Source organism: Phyllobates terribilis, unplaced genomic scaffold (assembly GCF_046119375.1).
Source record: "Phyllobates terribilis strain yellow unplaced genomic scaffold, ASM4611937v1 Scaffold_2__4_contigs__length_985480577, whole genome shotgun sequence".
In the NCBI taxonomy this organism is placed as follows: domain Eukaryota; kingdom Metazoa; phylum Chordata; class Amphibia; order Anura; family Dendrobatidae; genus Phyllobates; species Phyllobates terribilis.
In genome coordinates, this window is record NW_027362762.1 from 886,164,792 (window position 1) to 886,187,542 (window position 22,751).

General features: G+C 46.4%; 1 protein-coding gene across 2 annotated transcripts in view; it reads right to left on the reverse strand.

Moving 5' to 3' along the window:
• EPHA3 (EPH receptor A3) overlaps positions 1–22,751 on the reverse strand; it is a 532,047-nt gene that overhangs the window by 91,532 nt on the left and 417,764 nt on the right. For both annotated transcript variants that reach the window (XM_073668198.1, XM_073668189.1), the window contains exon 9: positions 14,530–14,597. In XM_073668198.1, coding sequence (XP_073524299.1) covers positions 14,530–14,597 — 68 coding nt within the window. The remainder of the gene's footprint in view (positions 1–14,529; positions 14,598–22,751) is intronic.

A 22,751-nucleotide genomic window follows, 5' to 3' on the forward strand; every position in this document is an offset into this window, starting at 1 on the left:
AAACCTAGTGAATGACGGTGTGATCCAGCCTGCTACAGCACAACAAAAACAATGAAAAAAGAAAATCAGTACATGGACTAAAATAATTTATGGATGGCGAAAGGATTATTTAAACAAGCAAATTTGGGTTTGGGGAGGTTCATCATCCTTCCAATACTTGGTCACCATGCCGATTTTGCAATTAAATTCTGAGAGGTACAGTCCATCAAGACCACAATACTTCAATATTTCTGACATTGTATTGATGTGTAGAAAATTCTACATTACCTCCGTCATTCTCTGTTTTTCCCAGGGACAAAAACTTGCCCAAAAATTGACAATTTCGCAAAATAGTTCAAACCCAAATCGTACTCATATAATAATGCTTAAAGAGGGCTGCATTGTAATATACAACACCCCTATACTTTTAGTTTTTTGTTTCTACCTTTCGTTCCTCCTGAATTTCACTTTATTTCAAGCACGCAGCTTGTTTAAATCTGGCTCCACCAGACCAGGCAGCTTACTGGGCTTTATTTTCAAAGCTCACAACCAAAGCTAAACCCGTCCCTGGCCTCAGTGTCCAGTCCCACCCTCTGTCCAGCCCACTACACATTCATTGGCAGTTAGTATGTGCCCCAGCCCCACCCTCTGCCTGCCCACTACACATTCATTGGCTGTTAGTATGCGCCCCAGCCCCTGCTCTATACCCGCCCACTACACGTTCATTGGCTGTTAGTATGTGAACCAGCCCCACCCTCTGCCCGCCCACTACACATTCATTGGCTGTTAGTATGTGCCCCAGCCCCTCCCTTTGCCCGCCCACTACACATTTATTGGCTGTTAGTATGTGCCCCAGTCCCTCCCTCTGCCCGCCCACTACACATTCATTGGCAGTTAGTATGTGCCCCAGCCCTAGCCTCTACTCGCCCACTACACGTTCATTGGCTGTTAGTATGTGAACCAGCCCCACCCTCTGCCTGCCCACTACACATTCATTGGCTGTTAATATGTGCCCCAGCCCCACCCTCTGCCCGCCCACTACACATTCATTGGCTGTTAGTATGTGCCCCAGTCCCTCCCTCTGCCCGCCCACTACACATTCATTGGCAGTTAGTATGTGCCCCAGCCCCAGCCTCTACTCGCCCACTACACGTTCATTGGCTGTTAGTATGTGAACCAGCCCCACCCTCTGCCCGCCCACTACACATTCATTGGCTGTTAGTATGTGCCCCAGCCCCACCCTCTGCCCTCCCACTACACATTTATTGGCTGTTAGTATGTGCCCCAGTCCCTCCCTCTGCCCGCCCACTACACATTCATTGGCAGTTAGTATGTGCCCCAGCCCCAGCCTCTACTCGCCCACTACACGTTCATTGGCTGTTAGTATGTGAACCAGCCCCACCCTCTGCCAGCCCACTACACATTCATTGGCTGTTAGTATGTGCCCCAGCCCCAGCCTCTACTCGCCCACTACACATTCATTGGCTGTTAGTATGTGCCCCAGTCCCTCCCTCTGCCCGCCCACTACACATTCATTGGCTGTTAGTATGTGCCCCAGTCCCTCCCTCTGCCCGCCCACCACACATTCATTGGCTGTTAGTATGTGCCCCAGCCCCAGCCTCTACTCGTCCACTACACATTCATTGGCAGTTAGTATGTGCCCCAGTCCCTCACTCTGCCCGCCCACTACATGTTCATTGGCTGTTAGTATGTGCCCCAGCCCCACCCTCTACTCGCCCACTACACATTCATTGGCTGTTAGTATGTGCCCCAGCCCCACCCTCTACTCGCCCACTACACACTCATTGGCTGTTAGTATGTGCCCCAGCCCCGCCCTCTGCCTGCCCACTACAAATTCATTGGCTGCTAGTATGTGCCCCAGCCCCACCCTCTGCCCGCCCACTACACATTCATTGGCTGTTAGTATGTGCCCCAGCCCCTCCCTCTACTCGCCTACTACACACTCATTGGCTGTTAGTATGTGCCCCAGCCCTGCCCTCTGCCTGCCCACTACAAATTCATTGGCTGCTAGTATGTGCCCCAGCCCCACCCTCTGCCCGCCCACTACACACTCATTGGCTGTTAGTATGTGCCCCAGCTCTGCCCTCTGCCTGCCCACTACAAATTCATTGGCTGTTAGTATGGGCCCCAGCCCCACCCTCTACTCGCCCACTACACACTCATTGGCTGTTAGTATGTGCCCCAGCCCCGCCCTCTGCCTGCCCACTACAAATTCATTGGCTGCTAGCATGTGCCCCAGCCCCACCCTCTGCCCGCCCACTACACATTCATTGGCTGCTAGTATGTGCCCCAGCCCCACCCTCTGCCCGCCCACTACACATTCATTGGCTGTTAGTATGTGCCCCAGCCCCACCCTCTGCCCTCCCACTACACATTTATTGGCTGTTAGTATGTGCCCCAGTCCCTCCCTCTGCCCGCCCACTACACATTCATTGGCTGTTAATATGTGCCCCAGCCCCTCCCTTTGCCCGCCCACTACACATTCATTGGCTGTTAGTATGTGCCCCAGTCCCTCCCTCTGCCCGCCCACTACACATTCATTGGCAGTTAGTATGTGCCCCAGCCCTAGCCTCTACTCGCCCACTACACGTTCATTGGCTGTTAGTATGTGAACCAGCCCCACCCTCTGCCTGCCCACTACACATTCATTGGCTGTTAATATGTGCCCCAGCCCCACCCTCTGCCCGCCCACTACACATTCATTGGCTGTTAGTATGTGCCCCAGTCCCTCCCTCTGCCCGCCCATTACACATTCATTGGCTGTTAGTATGTGCCCCAGCCCCAGCCTCTACTCGTCCACTACACATTCATTGGCAGTTAGTATGTGCCCCAGCCTCTACTCGCCCACTACACATTTATTGGCTGTTAGTATGTGCCCCAGTCCCTCCCTCTGCCCGCCCACTACACATTCATTGGCAGTTAGTATGTGCCCCAGCCCCAGCCTCTACTCGCCCACTACACGTTCATTGGCTGTTAGTATGTGAACCAGCCCCACCCTCTGCCAGCCCACTACACATTCATTGGCTGTTAGTATGTGAACCAGCCCCACCCTCTGCCCGCCCACTACACATTCATTGGCTGTTAGTATGTGCACCAGTCCCTCCCTCTGCCCGCCCACTACACATTCATTGGCTGTTAGTATGTGCCCCAGTCCCTCCCTCTGCCCGCCCACCACACATTCATTGGCTGTTAGTATGTGCCCCAGCCCCAGCCTCTACTCGTCCACTACACATTCATTGGCAGTTAGTATGTGCCCCAGTCCCTCCCTCTGCCCGCCCACTACATGTTCATTGGCTGTTAGTATGTGCCCCAGCCCCACCCTCTGCCCGCCCACTACACATTCATTGGCTGTTAGTATGTGCCCCAGTCCCTCCCTCTGCCCGCCCACCACACATTCATTGGCTGTTAGTATGTGCCCCAGTCCCTCCCTCTACTCGCCCACTACACATTCATTGGCTGTTAGTATGTGCCCCAGTCCCTCCCTCTGCCCGCCCACTACACATTCATTGGCTGTTAGTATGTGCCCCAGTCCCTCCCTCTGCCCGCCCACCACACATTCATTGGCTGTTAGTATGTGCCCCAGCCCCAGCCTCTACTCGCCCACTACACATTCATTGGCTGTTAGTATGTGCCCCAGTCCCTCCCTCTGCCCGCCCACTACATGTTCATTGGCTGTTAGTATGTGCCCCAGCCCCACCCTCTGCCTGCCCACTACACACTCATTGGCTGTTAGTATGTGCCCCAGCTCTGCCCTCTGCCTGCCCACTACAAATTCATTGGCTGTTAGTATGGGCCCCAGCCCCACCCTCTACTCGCCCACTACACATTCATTGGCAGTTAGTATGTGCCCCAGCCCCACCCTCTGCCCGCCCACTACACGTTCATTGGCTGCTAGTATGTGCCCCAGCCCCACCCTCTGCCCGCCCACTACACATTCATTGGCTGCTAGTATGTGCCCCAGCCCCACCCTCTGCCCGCCCACTACACATTCATTGGCTGTTAGTACCTGCCTCAGCACTGAACGCTGTCCTTCATCCCAGCATTGGAAATAACAGAGCAGTGTCCTCATCTGTGGAGAGCAGCCTCCTCCTCACCACTCATCTATAGTGCTAATAAAGCTGTCACATGTGCCCCTACATTAGCACTCATAGGTATATTAATACTGTATAATGAAAACTATATATAGCGCCTAATGTGGGTCTAAAGTAGATCAATATAACGGGTAAAATATACAGTGGGGAAAATAAGTATTTGATACTCTGCCGATTTTGCAAGTTTTCCCACCTATAAAGAATGGAGAGGTCTGTAATTTTTATCGTAGGTACACTTCAACTGTGAGAGACAGAAACTAAAAATAAAAAACAGAAAATCACATTGGATGACTGTTAAATAATTAAATTGCATTTTATTGCATGAAATAAGCATTTGATCACCTACTAACCAGCAAGAATTCTAGCTTTCACAGACCTGTTAGTTTTTCTTTAAGACTATGTGCACACTATGGCTATGTGCCCACGTTGCATTTATGAAGCAGAAAATTTCTGCTGCATAAATGCAAGTCCTCTCCCGGAAAAACGCATGCGGAATTCCGCACGCGTTTATCGCGCATTTTTCGCGCGTTTATCACGCGTTTTCCACATGCGGAATTGCCTTGCGTTTTTTATGCATTGGGCAAAGGCAATTCTGCTTGCGGAAACGCAAAATTAAATGACATGCTGCGGATTTTTGAACGCGGCATAAACGCTGCGGAAAAATCCGCAGCATGTGCATAGAACTTGCGGAATCCCATTGGGGAACATGGGGTGCGGATATACATGCGTTTTTCAAGCGTTTACGCTGCGGAAATTCCGCAGCATATACGCTTGAAAAATGCAACGTGGGCACACAGCCTATGCGTTTCTGGTGCGTTTTCGCTGACTGGTTCCCTTTAAAAGTAGTTTGTCATCCTACACTTCCGGCTAACTACATAGCATTGTAGAGGACTAGTGATGAGCGAGCGTGTTCGTTTAACCCTTTCGCCGAGCACGCTCAGGTGCTTTCCAAGTATCTTCGGTGTGCTTGTATATTAAGCTCGAGTCACTGCCTCTGCATGATTTATGGCTGTCAGCCTCAACACATGCAGAAATTGCCTGTTTGTTAGGAAATCCTCACATATGTTGAGGCTGACTAACAGTCACAAATCATGCAGACGCAGGGACTTGAACTTAATATACGAGCAAGCCCAAGATACTCGGAAAGCACCTGAGCGTGCTCGGCGAAAGGGTTAAACGAACACGCTCACGCATCACTAGTCCTCTAGAATGCTATGTGGTTAGCCTGAAGTGTAGGATGACAAACTACTTTTAAAGGGAACTAGTCAGCAGGTTTTTGCTATGTAATCTGAAACCATCACAAAGATTTGGCTGATTCCAGTGATGTGTCCCTTACTTGGTTTCGTTTTACTGTTTCAATAAATTCAGTGTTTTATCAGCAGGACAATATCACTACAGGACTAGGTGTATTGTGCCTCCTGGTCCAAACACGCCCCCACCACTGATTTGCAGCTTTTTGTCAATATACAGTGTACACAGAAAGCAGCCAATCAGTGATGTGGGCGGGGCTACACAGAGCGCTGCATTTAGAGCTCTGCTAGATCTGCAGTAGAGAAAAATGTGACACATACACAACTGCTGCACCCAGTAAACTAAGTGACACATTGCTGGAATCAGGGTGTCAGCTCCTATATCATGTTGCTGTCAGATAATATAGCAAAAGCCTGCTGACAGATTTCCTATAAAGTTTGGCTGTTGCTGGTTGTCCTTTAGAAGGTCAGCTATTATTTAAGCTTTATTAAAAATGCTCCATGGGGAAAAAAAAGTTTGCAAATTAACTCTCTTTCATAAAGAAAGGTAATCTAGCCAGTGTCATTTGCAGGCAGTTACCCTATAAACCAATGTCCTACCCCTTATTGAGCCTTTATGTGGTGCCCCTGAGGGTTCGACAGCCACAGGGATGCTGCACCTCTTCAATGGGGTGTGGTGTTCCTCCTTTGAGGTAAGAACGGTGCAATGGTCAGGACCCCACCTCCACATCCAACACCACACTTCTCCCACCAGAGGGGGCTAATAGGCACTAGGGTGCTGCCCCTACTGGTATATGGGAGACTGGGGAACCACAAAATAGGGGGGAACCATTTAGTGGGTGAGGGTGAAGGACGCACATTTAGTTACACTTAATATTTCATATTTAATAAACAGCCATCTTGGCTCATGGTTCTTTGATTGTGATCTCCATCCCTGAACGTGGCTTCTGGGTGAACCTGCAGCGGATGGAGACACGGCCCTCATACCCTGGCCTTGGGTCGCGGGGCAGGTTGGAGTTAACGTATGTCTCAACCCGGTCAAGGACCATGACCAAGAAGGCCCGGAGCTTAGGAGTGTAGCTCCACCGCAAAAGGATTCCAGGGGGATGCAGACGGAGCGGTATACGCCACTTGTTCTCGCTATTCTGGCCTAGTCAGAGGGATTCCGGCTGCAAGAGGGGTAAAGGCCCCCGACACCTGACTTTGCTACTCTACGTCCTAGTCAGGGAAGCCTGGCAGGCCCAGAGGATCCCACCGGGTAAAGGAAGGAGCGGAGCTGCCACCCGTACCCTTTTTCTGAGCAAAGTCCAGAGGGAGACCCGGCCTATCTACACACACACAGACAGGAAAGGACCCGGTCTGAAGTCTAGGAACTCTCTGGTGTGGGGTCCTGATTGAGCACTTGAATTACTCGGAGGTTGTCGGACCCCCGTTCCTGGTGACCGCAGAACTCCGCGAGGAGCAGGGAGAAGCCTTGCAGCTGTACTCTCCACCGTGAGTAAAAACCCTGGAAGTCAACCCCAATGGCCTCCGGACTCTTTATTTCGGCACTGCACCGCACCACATAGCACCAGACCTCCTATACTACAACCCTCTCCATCCTTGTCTCTGCCCTGAGGCCCTGCTCCGCCTGTGTGGAGTAGTATCAATGTCGGCTGCCACAACATCCCGCCTCAGAGGACTGCAGCAGCGCTGGTGGCCTTCACCAGGTACCACAGGTGGTGTAGTTGATAGCAACCATTCAACCCTGATAGCCCGTACCACCCTTTTTAATGCAACGGCCCTGGGCACGGAAAGGGTCCAGGCCACAGCTGCATCCCAACATAGGACCCGGCTCCGAGTAGTCCCCCATCTTCCCAGGGTTAGGGCTGTGAGCGTCACATTTACATGACTAGGGTACTTCCAAAAGTGCATCAGGGGGTCTCAGCAGTCAGCCAAATCCTATTCTCAAGTAACCTGCAACATCAGTCTATAGATGACTGTTTGGCTGGGAGAATAGTTGATAATCTAGCTATCTCCAGTTAGTGGCAATGGTGAATTTTTTCTTTCTTTATGAGAAATCATTTGCATACGTAAAATTATTAGATTCCTTTAAATTAACTAGAATCACTGCTTCAGATAAATAACTCAAAGTTTAAAGCAGAAGGAGAATGAACAAGAGAGAACGAGGACAGAATGTGATGACATAATGTAGTAATCGCGACTTTTCTGCCTTCTCTGCAATATAATTAGTAAGACATTTTATACATCCAGCTGTATCAGCCTCCTGGTGTCATTTATCCATTCACTAGAGACACAATTTATCCGCATTTTACGTCTGTTTATGGCGTTCACAAAATCTTCAGCTAGTTCAGCATAATTCCAAAGTCATTTCCGTCAATGAATTGGTACCAAATGGTTACCGAACAGGCGGAAATCTGCCACGGCTCACCAATAAAACGGCAACAGCATTAAATCTGAAAAGTTCCTCCGCACATAAAAATCCATTCGTTTGTCAACAAGAGATATCAGAAGAAGTAACGGGAATGTACAAGTTGGGCAAATGGTTATGGAGAAGGATACGTTAGAGCAATGCTATCTTTGGCCGTCAATGTGTAATTCTGGAAATTGAATTTAATTTGAGATTTCATATCTTTACTAAAATAAAACATAATACTTCTTCACATTGACTTTGAAATGTAGCATCACCTATGGCTGGATCTAACCATGTAAACACTGTGATGCCCTTCATCCAATATTGCCGAGGTGTTCTGCGTTGTGTTACAGCAGTCACAAAAAGCTCCATTGATCCAGTACTGCAACATACAATGGTCTTCCTTGGAAATTATAACATTAAACCACATTCTTTGTACAATGTTAGGCCTCATTTGACATCTGTGTTGTATCGTTTGTTTCACGGGTACAACTGTTTCGCTCTGGATCTGGCTGTAGAAGGTCACTGCGCTTGGCACTACAGACGCCTTCTTAATTCTTCTTCCTTTAGGACCCAGCGGTGACCTCACTGCTGCTGCTGATTGACACATCCTTTCCTGGGAGTTAAAAACACTCAGTTTACTCCAGGGAATCGCCGGTTCTACTTTTATGTACCTTTGTGCAGGCTTGAAGCACTAGCGGTCGGCTAGCTTTTTCTCTGGTGCCCTTGGAGGACAGTTGGCGTTACTCCTTTGGTGTCTGTTCAAGCTAAGTTTATCCCCTTTTTTTGTCTACCTTGTTGTCTTTAGTTTGTAGTGGGGCCTGACCAGTGCTCACCCTTCCCCCTCCCTATCTAGGGCCTATATCTAGGGACTCCCAGGTCTTAGGTTCCTGCTCGGCGATAGGTGTGGAACCTATATAGGAACGGTAGGGTAGGAAGGGTGATCTTCCCTTCATGTTGCACTTAGTCTTTCCCACACCTTATGTGACAACAACGTGTACCCATTATAATCTATGGTGGCATTCAAATGTCCACCTTTTTTCCGGCAGCACGGATGACAAGGGCCAATATAAGTCTGTGGGTCTGAGAAAAACATGTTCAGCACATGGATGGCATCGGGGTTTAATATTGTGAAGTATAGGAGAAGCTTCGGAATTTATTTATTTTTTTATCCATCCGTGAAAAACACTAATGACACCAATGGTAAAAACAAACACACGGATATCACACTGAAGACACACTGACATATAGCACTGATGACACTGGTACGATTTTTTCATATACGTGTTTAAACATGGATGTGTGACTGAGGCCTTACAGACACTGATAAAGTGTCTATGATCAATTGGCCAATCAATGTATCAGAACAAGGTTTTGAAGGACGTTAGGGACTACAAGCTCTTGTACCCCTGAAGAAGTTATTTTAGTGGCAAAACATGTTGGGGTGGTCTTTTGCGTTAGATTTTACCAATTGTGGTGGCAGTCCCATGCACAACTAAGGTGGTAGTTTCTGCAGACACACCACCAACACAACTGTTGCAGCAAAAGCAGAGTTGAGATACAGTGCTCTCAATTAGACAGCAATATTGTAAGGCTAACTGCCCACGAAGCAGAAATGCTCCGCATTTTTTCTGCAGCTCCCTGGCAGGAAAAACGCATGTGGATTTTACATGCGTTTTTCCCACCAGGTAGAAGCGTTTGTCAAGCGTTCTTCACATGCATTCCTGCATGCGGGTTATCAAGCGCTTTTCCAAGCGATTTTAGCATCACTTGGAAAAGTGCTTGAAAACTTGGTCACACTATATAAATCCATGCAACAGGCATGGATTTATAGTAGTGTGACCAAGTTAGTTAAAAAAAAAGAATAAAAATGGTAAAAAAAAACCCCATTATACTCACCTTCCGATGGCCACCGGTCTCCTTCTCCGGTGCGTCCGGTGTCTTGGGCGGCTCGCGGTGGTGTAAAAGGACCTTTCATGACGTCATTTAGTCATGTGACAGGTCAAGCGACCGTCAGCGGTTGCTTGACCTGTCACATGACTAAATTACGTCATGGAAGGTCCTTTTACACCACCGCGAGCCGCCCAAGACACCGGACGCACCGTGCAGGAGACCAGGGGCCATTAGAACGTGAGTATAATGTTTTTTTTTCTTTTAATTCTTTTTTAACTACAGGTACTATGGTACCCGGGTCTGGATGAGAGTCTCCTCTTCTCCAGACCCGGGTACCATTCACGCATTGAATCGCTTAATATCCGCATGTGCACATGTAGTGATGCGGATATTATGTGATTCAATGCAAGTCAATGGCGGCGCGTCCGCAAAATTAATGGACATGCTGCAGATATTTCCGCAATGATAATCCGCAGCGGAAATTTCCGCAGCATGTGCAAAGCACATGCGGATTATCATTGGGGACCATGGGGCACGTATTACCAAGTGTTTTTTAAGCATTTTCGCTGCGGAAATTCCGCGGCAAAAACGCTTGAAAAACGCATAGTGGGCACACAGCCTTCAACCCATAGCTGGAAAACGTACTCCACTAGTGTCATTTTAGTAGTTTAGTTAGTATTGGGTATATGATATCATTCATTGTTATTCATCATCCATGTATACCCTTTCACCATTCCATGCTCCGAACCCTGTTATATAATTAATATGGATAAAACATGACAAATGTCCATCAAATTCAACCGAGTGATTGGAAAGGATAAAAAGAAGGGGTATACTGTATATGCAACCACAATGCGAGATTCAGGCCGCCTAGAAGAGGAAACCTTTCCCTCCTTATCCTAATTGTTATTTCTGTATTACTGAAGGGCATGAACTGATTGGTTGTCCATTAGCAGAACAGTACAGTGTTATTTCTACCATACTGCCCTCTACCTGTGCCAAGATGAATTGCTTTGATGTTGGCGCCACTTATCTCAGGATCCAAAAGTAACTTTATGTTCAACCATAAAAGTGATTCTGCCAACTCCCTCCGGCTTTTATGTAAGGGGTTTTGTGACCTGTATTAGTGATCAAGTTACTATTCTTTACTTTCCACTCTTCTCATTCAGCCTGACATTTCAGGGAGGCGGGGGCCTCATTATGTTTCATAGAGCCTCATGTTACAATATGTTTAAAGGGGTTTCCACTACAACGATATTGATTACTCTGCATAAGTCATCAATATCAGCTTGTGGGGGGCTGACATTAAGCTCCTATTATTTGAATAGGAGCTGATCTGCATTACCCAGCGGCAGCCACTAAACAGTATGGTGGAGCGGAGCTGTTCTGCTCCATACACAGTTTATAACTGAAAATACAGCACTTGGGAGAAAATTAACTTTATTACTTCCAGGTGCTGTCGGCTTTCAGTCACACGGGGGTGCTAGCGGTTTGAGTGACAGCTCACAGCACTGACAGTGGCGGCTGTGGGAACACACCCAGCACTTTGACTGACAGCCGCCTCTGTAGTGCATCAGTACAGTGTTGTGAGCAATGACTGTAGTCGATCCAGCACATCTCTATGACTGAAAGCCGGCAGCTCCTGGGAGGAAATAAATTCATTTTCTCCTGGGTGCCGCACTGTTAGTACGGACACCGGGCAACTTTCTAATACTACTAACCTGCAGATTCACCCTGGATAATAGTTTTATCCAATGTCACAGGTTCCCTTTAAGTTACTATAGTAATCTCGTAACAAATTATTTTTATTTCTTAAAGTACGGTTGTAAAGTCTGAAAAACAGCTGCGCTATTTGCAAATTTAACCTGATGAATCAACTGCAAAGTTACGTCATGATTTAATGAAGTGAAATCTGTGTACTTCAAAGGAAACTATGTAAAACTGATGAGAACGTAGTCCACTGAATCATCGAGAAGCGAAATCCTCCCCAGGTCCTGGGGTAAGACATAACAGATATGAATATCTGAGCATCTTTAATAAATACATTCACTGTATATACAGTAGTTATATAGTTATAAGTGTACGCTTATTAGTGGCTTCTACGAACACATTTTGTAATTTACACCAAGATAAGATTTGTTCAAGGAGTAGGTGGTCCACTAAGGCTACAAAGAGAAGGGGATCCAGTTAATGGAGTTCAGCCTTTACATGTCCTATTATTTCTGTATCTAAATAATTAATTTTTGGAAATGGGACAATAAAATGTCTCACAGCTACATGGCTACACTTCTGGGACTGATATTGGTCATTTGCATTCTCAAACCACCATCTTGGACACCATACCCTTCATACTTAAAGAGTAACTAAACTTTCAGCAGTTTCTTTAATACTTTGCATAGACTTTAAAGGGAACCTGTCATGTCCAAAAATGCTATTAACCTGCTGATATAGGGGTAATAGCTTTCTGACAGCGTGCAGCCACTGCTTTGTGAGCCCGGCGGCCTCCAGCTTTCAGTCATCAGTACAGAACCGACTGACTGAAGCCTCGCTGGCCACACCTCTATGACTGAAAGCCGGAGGCTACCGGGAGGAAAAAAGTTAATTTCCTCCCAGCAGCCGGACCTTTAGTGTGGGCACTGGGCAGCTTCAGAATGCTATTAATCTGCAGATTAACCCCAAATCTACAGGTTAATAGCATTTTTGACATGACAGAATGCCTTTAATTGTCTGCAGAGCTGTGAATTTGTTCTAAAGACCCCCAAGAAGTGCACAGCTAAGGAGACAGGAGCCCACTGCTCCTACCCGAGAGCACGCAGAGTAGGGATTCAATAGAAAGCATAGCTTATAGAGGTCATGCTTTCTATTGAATCCGTACTCCGCGCTATGTGGTTGTGCTTTCTAATACATGCACACTTCGCTCTCTGTGCGTTTCGGTAGCAGCGGTGCGCTCCTGTCTCCCGAGCTGCATACTCCTTGTGGTCTTTCGAGCAATCCGTCAGATCCCAGACTACCACTGATAATGCAGGCAATGAAAGTTCCTGCAAAATATATAAAAACTGTATAAAGTTTATTAACTCTTTAAAGTCCATGTGCAAGAGACAAAGTTGTGCTGAATGTCTAGTTCATTCATGATCAGCTGTGAGGCGCATCTCCCTACAGCTGTCACCATACCCCTCACACCTTCATATTTTTCATTACTCCTTTCTCCCCTATTCCTTGTACACTCTGTACGTCTGACAAAGGTCTATGGTGTTAGTCTGAAACATTACAATATTACACACCTTGGACTGTCTAATAATCATCACCATCTCCGCCTCTAACAGAGTGCCGAATTCTTTCAATACATTTGCCTCTGCAGGGTAGGACACTCTCGATTACCTAAACTCCATGATTGCAGTTTATAATTCATGATCAGGACATTCTCCATTCCTTTGTATTTAGATAGAAAAATAACCTTTTAAGATTGAAAGAAAAATGTCATCCATTGTGTCAAAAACAGAATCTCGGGTCTGAAACTTTCATTGCCAAGTGAGCTGGGGGCATAGGAAATATAATAATAATTGTCATCAATTCAAATGATCGATACCATGCAATACCTGGCTATGCCCTGTGTGTGAGTTTTTTTTTGTTTCTAATGGTCTTTTGCTCGATCTTGAGCCATGACTTGATGGATGAATGATCTGTAGGAAGTCTGATCTTGTACTAGACTAGATAGGTCCACCAGGGCCTTCTCTGCCGTTATCTTGATAGCATCAAACCATCGGGTTGCTGGTCTTCCTCTTCGCCTTGTTCCTTCTATTCTTCCGACCATGATGTCCTTCTCCAGTGATTGCTCTCTTCCTATGATGTGGCCAAAGTAGGAAAGTCGTAGCTTGGTGGTTAGAGATGAGCAAATACGAACTTAAAAGTTCGGCGTTCATACCGGACAGTTAGAGTCCGGTGCTAAAATCTGAACATCGACTTCTCCCGGAAGTCCGATGTAATGTTCAAAGTTCCGGGGGAAGAGAGAGATTTTCCAGCTCAAAAGTCTGGGTCCCATTGTTTTCAATGGGGTTCAGCTTCTGGTTCAAGTTTGGGTACAGTTCTGGTACCCGAACTGAACTTTGGAATAAAGTTTGGGTCAGGTATCACAACCTGAACTTCCAAGAGTCAGCTCATCCCTATTGGTGATCCTTGCTTCGAGTGACATGTCTGACTTGATTTGTTCCAAAATTGATCTGTTTGTTCTTCTTGCCATCCTTGGTATTGATAACTTCCTTCTCCAGCACCACATTTCGAAGGCGTTGATTCTTCTTCTGTCTTGTTTCTTTATCATCCAGGTTTCGCATCAGCATGTTACCACAAAAAAGACCGAACTTTGTGCGAGTAAAGGGGGGTATCTGCTCTACCTTAGTCCCGAGCAGGCTTAAGGTCAATGGTTGCCCACCCAGTAAAAGATGCAATGTTTCACATTCTTTAATAGACGTCAATGAAAAGAAAGGTGTACTAAAAAAAGACTTCTGTAAGTCTACAAGCGGAGAATGCATGACGCATCACAGATCCATGTTTAGAGAATTGGTGGCATCCCATGACCACTCTACGATACCTAGAACCCTTTAATTGAAATTATATTTCCTTTTTAACCCCAATGTGTATTTTAATCAACGTTAATGACTTATTGTTAATAACACTTGTGATGCAGCTGATAGCGGGTGTATGGCGTGCTATGGCACTGCAGTAAGAGATGCTACCAATAGGTGTCACATGCTGTATGTAGTAATGCTGCGGTGCTACCTCGGTTCACATGGCTCCGTGCTGCAGCCACAGCTAAGGGAATACAAATGTGAATACATTGTTCCCACATAATCGCTGGTAAATGGAACTTATAAATCACGTTACTTACAGTGACCATTTCCAAAGTGAAGTCTTTTTTCATCGGGGCTGTGCACTGATTTATTGTATCCACAGAACCTACAAGAGCAAAACACAAACATTCATTTCCTCAATGATGCAGGAAAACATATTTACCTTGTGATAAGATAGCAAATGTATTGTTAAGGGACCGGCCCTGCGGTGGAAGTGGCGGCAGGTCATTAAGTGGCAGGAGAGGCCAATTAAGGGCTGGATAAGTCGTGGCCAAAAACTGCGACGTTCATTACTTATGAGTCTAACACAAAGGAAAAAACACAAAGTGTATTCACCTATACAAAGAACCTGGACATGAAACTCTGACGTGAGACCTTTATCATATTACTACTATTCTTTATTACTAAGTGATATCTTTATTTCTGTTTATTGTAATTCCTTTTTCTTAGAATTTTCATTTTCAACTATTCCTTAGGAGCAAACATATTGTCATACAAATTATTTCATTATTGTCTCACGGATTGCAATTTTACTGTCGCCCCAGCCTTGAAGGGAATCAGTCAGCAGAATTTTGCTATGTAATCTTAGAACATCATGACGTAGATGCAGAGACCCTGATTCCAGGGAAGTGTCACTTACTGGACTGTGTTTTGCTGTTTTAATATATTAAGTGTTTTATCAGCAGGAGATTATCACTACAGGACTAGCTGCCTCGTGCCTTCTAGTCCAACCACGCCCCCAGCACTGATTAGCAGCTCTGTCACTATACAATGTACACAGAAAGCAGCCAATCAGTGGTGTGGGCGGGGTTATACAGAGCTCAGTATTCCAAGCTCTGCTAGATCTGCAGCAGAGAAAACTGTGGCTCTATCATAACTGCTGTACCCAGTAACCTAAGTGATACATCGCTTGAATCAGGGTCTCTGTCTCTACCTCATGGAGCTGTCAGATTACATAGTAAAACCTGCTGACAGATTCCATTTAAAATATATAAACACAGGCAGAGACATTTTTTTACTTAAATGCATGTATTTTGTGCTAAAAATATTTTTTCTACTTGAATTTCTTAAAAGTTTTGCTTGCTGTACTGTTTTGTCTGTTGCTTGATGCAGAGTGAGAATTGGTCAGTGAGCTTGTTCTGACTGAAGAGTTTATAACTTATCTCCCTTCTGAACTCTTCTTAGCTGATTTATGACAATTAAGCTCAACTCTGAGGTCATAAGCCACCTGAGAGGAGTTCAGAAGATGGAAAATAAGAATCATAAACTCTTCTTTCAGAACAAACTCACTGACAGACTCTCAGATGACTCATTCTGCAGTCAGCAATAGACATAGCAACACAGAGGCTATAGAAGGCAAACAGAGCACAATTTTTAACGAAAGTCCATTGCAAAAGTTATTTTAAAGCCAAATTTAAATGCATATAAGTAAAAGAAATGTCCCATTGGTGTCTAAGAGTGCATTTACACTGCACAATGCAACATGTTTGCCAGTCGGTGGTCATTTAATAACCTGTTTACACTGGCTGACCCAGCTTCACATGCACATTGAACGATCAGTAATAAATGGTTCAGTGCACGTAGTCTGCCATTGTTCTCGGCAGCACAGTACTGGTTTACACAGGAAGATGCGCTGCCGAGAACGATGATCTTATGTGCAGCCCAAAAGATAATTTCACTTTGCTCATTCGTCAGATGATTGGTAGCTAGTTTAGATTTAATGATTATCATGAAATGAGAGTTCTTAGAAAATCTCGGTCATAATAATTGTACAGTGTAACTAGACCTTAAAGCAGGGGTCGACAAAGTTGTTCAGAATCTAGGAGCCAGCCAAAAAATTTAGGAGCCAGAATTTTTTTTAAGCAAACTTGGTTTTTAATTTAACAAAAAAAACATTACAAACGTTATAAACAACATTTTACTTTTAAAGATAATAAATATTATATTTTGATATTTTAGATTTTAGGCAACATTCTAGTGTTTTTCACTTTGCTTTTTGTGGCCATGAACATGCCTTGTGATTTTAGAGCTGAAGTACCAGTGGTCCACAGCCTTGGCAGGATCCTTTTTTGTAGGAACAACACTTTTCTAAATCAATGAAACAACATACTCACCTTAAATGTTTTTTGGAGGGAAAAGTAAAGATAAATTGTTGTTACGTTTTTTTCTTGACATTTTTTTTTAAATTTTTACGAATGCTTTAAAAATTGCTTTTTAAAAAAAAATAAATAGATGTCATTACATTTATAAATTTTTTATATTCTCAGTTTTTTTCTCAGAAAAATCAAAGAAACTAATTTTTTAAAAAAAATGCCTGTTCCGTTTTTTTGTTGACAAGCTGTACATATAGACCCCCTCACACACGGCGTCTCCCCGGGGAGCACGGCCTTTGTATGTACTTACACAGGTAGCGGGAGATGAGAACGGGCCCCCGGCCACAGCGATCCTTCCCCCGTAACCCAACTCTCCCTGTCCAGTCCCGGAGCATAAGGGGGCGGAGCAAAGTGGAGAAGGCGGCCTGAGCGATACTGTCCCTGCTTCCTCCGATTGGATGACTCCGTGCAGGAGGTGGGATTGGATTGAGAGTATTTTTTTTTCTTCTCAACTCCTCAACTCCTCAAGCACCAGGCAACATTTTCTAGGCGCCAGACAACATTTTCTAGGCGCCACTGGAGACCAGGCGCCTGGGTTTGTCGAGCCCTGCCTTAAAGGGAACCTGTCAGCGGGAATGTCCATGTTAAATCTGCAGCCTAATTTTCGTTTAATTATCATGATAAATTTCCTCGGTGCTTTGGGGCGGGACTTGTGGGTGGGACTTTGGGTAGGGTCTTTGGCTCAGAGGTCTAAGCCACAACGCCTTCGCTTTCCGCATTCATCACCTTGGTCATTTAAATTTTGGGCTGACACTGTCCTAGCTGTGGGTGGCGCTCTCGCAGATTCAGCTGGTGGGGGGTCTTCATCAAAATGGTGCCGGCACATGCGCCACCTCTGGTGCCATTTTCATGAAGAGCATCGGAGGTTGATCTGCACATGCGCCGGCACCATTTTCATGAAGACTGTCACCAGCTGAATCTGCGAGATGGCGCCGGAGGAGCCAAAGCGCAGAATGAGATCAGCCGAGATCTCATTCTGCGCATGCACCACAGGTCGATGCATGCGCCTGAGGTCGATCTGCGCATGCGCCGGTGCCATTTTCATGAAAAACACAACCAGCTGAACCTGCGAGAGCATCGCCCACAGCTAGGATGGTGCCAGTCCAAAATTAAAATGACCAAGATGATGAATGCAACAGAGGCAGCGCAGGGGCCGTGGCTGAGCCCTCTGAGCCAAAGACCCTACCCACAGTCCCGCCCCGAATCACGAAGCACCGAGGAAACCACAATTTATCATGATGATTTAACGAAAACCAGGCTGCAGATTTTTACGCTAAGGGTATGTATTAAATCAGTATGACAGCGCCATTCTGCCCATACCTTTAGTTTAACAAGGATATTCCAGCTGACAGGTTCTCTTTAAGACTCATCAGCCCACATGAACCTTGTAGATTAAAATAAAGATGTCCAGGCACTGAGCTATTCACAGCCCCTTTGTTGTAATGATTATAGAGGGATTGTATTCTAAGGGTCCATTTACATGGACTGACTGGCATTAATAAAATAACCACTGACCAGTAAACCTTTACTAGCCTGTTTACACAGGCAGGCCGAACAAGCTGTAGTAGATCTGTAGATCGCTCAGTGCACATAGGCTGATGAGGTTCTTGGCAGTGGCGAAACACCGCTGAGAACGATGATTTTTTGTGCTACGCAAAAGATCATTTCACCTGATGAACGAGTGTTATTCGCATTCATCAGGTGATCAGCAGCCTGTTTACACTGCAAGATAATCATGAAACGAGCATTTTTATGAACACTCGTTCACAATTATCTTTCGGTGTAAATACAGCATAATTATAGACTATCAATCGTTTAAGACTTGAATGTAACCAGTCCTTGTACTGAAAGATCTTCCATTCACAAAAGTCAATTGCTTGAGTGATTAACCTGCTTATTATTTCTTTGGTGCCTGATTACGACTCCCACATGGTGACCCAACCAGGATCCACTTTGGAATACGGTTTAGGAAGGAGAGAGTGACTTATAGATACGGTAGTGATCTAGAGGAGAGCATACGGCTTTCAATGGCGCCCGTACAGCAGCACGTGGAGGCTGGGCGGCCGCGGACTAACCACAAGAGAAAAGTATGCACATAATAATTAATCTACTTCTACAAAGGTCTCGGAAGGAACAAACAGCAACATTTTAGGCAGTAAGTGCCAAATTGCTAAGGTGGCTCCTTATAATAACGGGGGGCATTTAGCTTAATTCATGGGTCAGGTACCTAAGGGTCTAACACTTTTTTAAACGAATTCAGATGTAAAAAGCTGGGATACAAGTCTTCATGAAAATGTTCATTACTTCAATAGCCGCTTTGGGAATGCTGGCTATTATCATTGAGGTACATATATAGCTCCCCATTATCTATCCAGCATGCTGGGCCATAATGACTAATGATCTCATATGTTCTCCCTATCTACTTCTATTTCTGCTGTGCCTGCCTCACGAGAAAAGACCGAAAAAAAATCAATAGCTAAAACTGTATATCAAGCAATTCAAAACCCAAAATAGCAAATCAGTTTACTACTCCTAAAAAAATGTAGATCAAAGAGAACGAGACCTTAACATCTAAAATGTTGCATTAATCTACAGGAAAACACGTGTGCATTGAGCTTGACAAATTTGAAGAATGAGATCTTGAACAATTTAATAGAAACACAAGGGAAACGTCAGGTCCATGTGGTTATGAAATCTAATCCTGCAGGGCTTGAAAAGCCACTTGCATAGCGTAGTTTACACATAATCAGCCGGTACAGCCCAGGGTTCTCATAAGTGCCTAAGATGTCACACCTGGCTTTAATAGAAATAACATTGCGCATGAGATAGTAAACTTAATCAGGCATACACAGGTCAAATCTCAGGCAATCTTATTTAATAAGGTGTGAAATACAGCTACAGAAAACAGCAAACAGCTCACAAAGCAGCAGAAAAACACAACATGATTATGTTAACAGGAAGAAAATTGTACAATAACGTGGGAAATAAAACAAATCAGCAACGGCATTTTATTGTTTTATTGCATTCTTGTTTATGGTCTGATACTAGATCTGTATTCAGTTTATGCTAGAAGATGGCTTCATATAGTAACTGTCTACCCCAATGGTCTCCAACCTGTCATGCTCTCGGATTGTGGATCCACTGCGCAGGGCTTACCCTTGGAGGGACATGGCTAAGCGGCTACCAAGTTTTCACTAGAGGTCCTGATGGTGTAGTTAGACGTGAGCTGCAGGTAGCCGCCAGGTTCCACTTCTATGGCAGTCCTTGGTACTGCAGCAGCTGACCAAAGGGTCATGATTGCAAAAAGGCTTCAGAGTCCAAGACAGGACCAGATACTGATGTTGGTTCAGACAGTGCGGGTTCTGAACACTTGACAGGACAGACACTGGTGCTGGTTCAGATAGTGCAGATTCTGGAACACTTGATAGAATGGACACTGGTGCTGGTTCAGACAGTGCGGATTCTGGAACACTTGACAGAATGAGCACTGGTACTCGGAGTACCTGGCAGGACAGGATTCGAAATCACGTGTAGACTGGATGTCAGAGCCTGTTCAGACAGAATAGGATCGGGCTCAGACAGAACTGTATGTTCGGACGGGACGGGCTCAGGAGTAAGTTCTAATTTAGACAGGACGAGTTTAACAATAGGTTCAGGTACAGACAGGATGGGTTCAGGGGTCAGCATCAGGTTCAGGCGGGATGGATTCAGCGATAGATTTAGGTTCAGAATGGAGTGGTTCAACAACAGGTTCAGGTTTTAACAGGACAGGTTCAGGAACAGGTTCAGGTTCAGACTAGGACTGGTTCAGGAATAGGTTCAGGGACCTGACAAACAAAATAACAGGTACAAACTCAAATTAAGCACTAAAGAGGGCATTGTACAGGCACCTTCCTACAGGGCAGTATGTCTTAAGTACTAGATGCATCACAGCTATTGGCTGGGAGCTAATCTTGAGTGCGCGCGCTGCTCCTTTAAGAAACGGGGAGCGCGTGCATGCACTAAGTGCGATGCTGGGAGACCTGCGCACTATGCACATGTGGTGCCCAGCTGTGCTTGGAGCCACAGATCCTAGAAGAGTGCATTGATGGAATCCTCCACAAGAGGCCCCCATAAACATTCACACATCTCCACCTTCCTCCTCAGACCAGCAGAGGGAGCCCATTAGGGATATAAAAAGGGAAGGTGGAGCTAGGCAGCTGAGTGATTCAGCAGTTCCTCTGAAGAGTTCCTGCAGTAGAGAAGCCTGAGAGAGGTTAGTCTGCAGTGGAGCTCAGTCTAGTTTAGAGAACTCAGCTAATAGTTCAGCAGTGGAGCACGAGGCTCCTGCTAGCTAGATTCAGGGAGCTCAGTTAGAGCTTAAGGTGTGCCGACGCCATAAGATCGGTGAAGAGCGGCAAGCTGCCGTTAGTGTGAGTAGCCAAGAGAGGGCCCAAGCGTGGCCGAAGGCGAGTGGAAAGTGAGTAGCAGTGGGGGCAGAGGAGCTTACCCAGCTCACCCCAAAACATATACCGGACACCTGGTCCAAGCTTACCGGGATCTCTACGACCCAGTAAGGCATAACTGGAATCCCTGGAGAACTACAGGTCCCAGGTTCACCAGAGAGCTGATACGTAACAGAGCCAGGAGACACATAGTAAGCTGGGAGCGTGCACTCCAAGAGAAGGCCCTACCACAACGTCAGCCGATGCAGGACAGAGATAAAGTTAGGCCTAGCTTCAGGCAGGTCAGAAACTTACTACGCAGAGGCAAGAAACAAGAGGCACTGAAGCGACTGCTGTGTCCGTCCCCGTTCTTGCTCTGACCTGGCTGGGTCTCGTCTGTTCTGCATCCCCCTCTCTGTACGCTGCCCTGAGGCCTAGCTCCACCTGTGGGGAGCTATACCATCGAGCTGCCTTATCACCGGCCTCAGTGGACTGCCGCAGCGCTGGTGATTCTCACCAGAAACCACAGGTGGCGTCACGAACTTTCATAAAATTAACAAACAATCCCCTTTTAAAAGCTGACCCCAGGGTACGGGCCCGGGAGCCGACCACCGCGACATCCCCAAAGGAAAGGCAAAGGCCCGGGTACCGAGTCGTCCCCATCCCCCTGGGCGGGTCACACAGGTCCTGGGATCAGGAAGCTGCTGCAGGACAGGGATACGCCGCAGAGCGGCCGTGACGTTGAGTGTGTCGGCGTCCCTGACAGGGAGGATGGAGATGGACCATGCAGGCACGCCGGCATTAGCGTTATAGTACACCTCCCTTATGCCCCCTCTTCTTCAGGCCCGCAAAGAATATCAGCAGTAGAAGTGGGGCACAAATATACTCCCTGGACTACCACAATCTCTCCTTGAGGACAAATCCTCTCCAGAATACAAGAAAAAAAGGTTTCATCCTTGGGCCTCTGGAGCAGAAGAGAAGACCTGGTCCAGGAAAAGAATTGAAGTTACCTTCTCCGGGTCAATCTTCAATTCGGTATACGTCCTTGAGGGGGTGAGGATCCCGGAAGCAGGTCAATGGAACCATCGTAAGGTAAGCAATGACTCTGCCCCCTCCCATCGAAAACTTCAGCACACGACCAACAAGCAGATGGCAGACCCGGCGGAGAAGACCGTACCACCAGCGGCCGGACTGGAAGTACAGGGAACAGACACCTTTCATGAAAAGAATGTCCCCAATGAAGCACCTCACCGGATCTCCATTCTAGGACGAGCTCATGAATACGTAGTCACTAGTGTTGAGAGAGCATGCTCGACACTGCTCGGTACTCGCCCGAGCATCTCACTACTCGGGATGTTCGGCGAGCACCGAGCATTTTCGGGTTACTCGGGCAGGAGCTCGGGTCTCCGCCCTGCATGTTTGGCGCTCTTTACAGAGCCAATGAACATGCAGGGATTGCCAGACAGTCACTGTAATGCCGCAGCCATGTTGGTTGCGGGTATTACAGTGATTGGCTGGCCGCACAGCGTCACCTTGAGTATTTAAAACTGGGCGCCGCAATCTTGGACACAGTCGCTCCGGATCAGACAGTGTAGGGAGAGTGCTGCTGCGCTAGGGAGAGATTTATACTGCGAAATAGGTAGTGTAGGGTCTCTAAAGCCTGCAAAATCAAACAAACAGTCC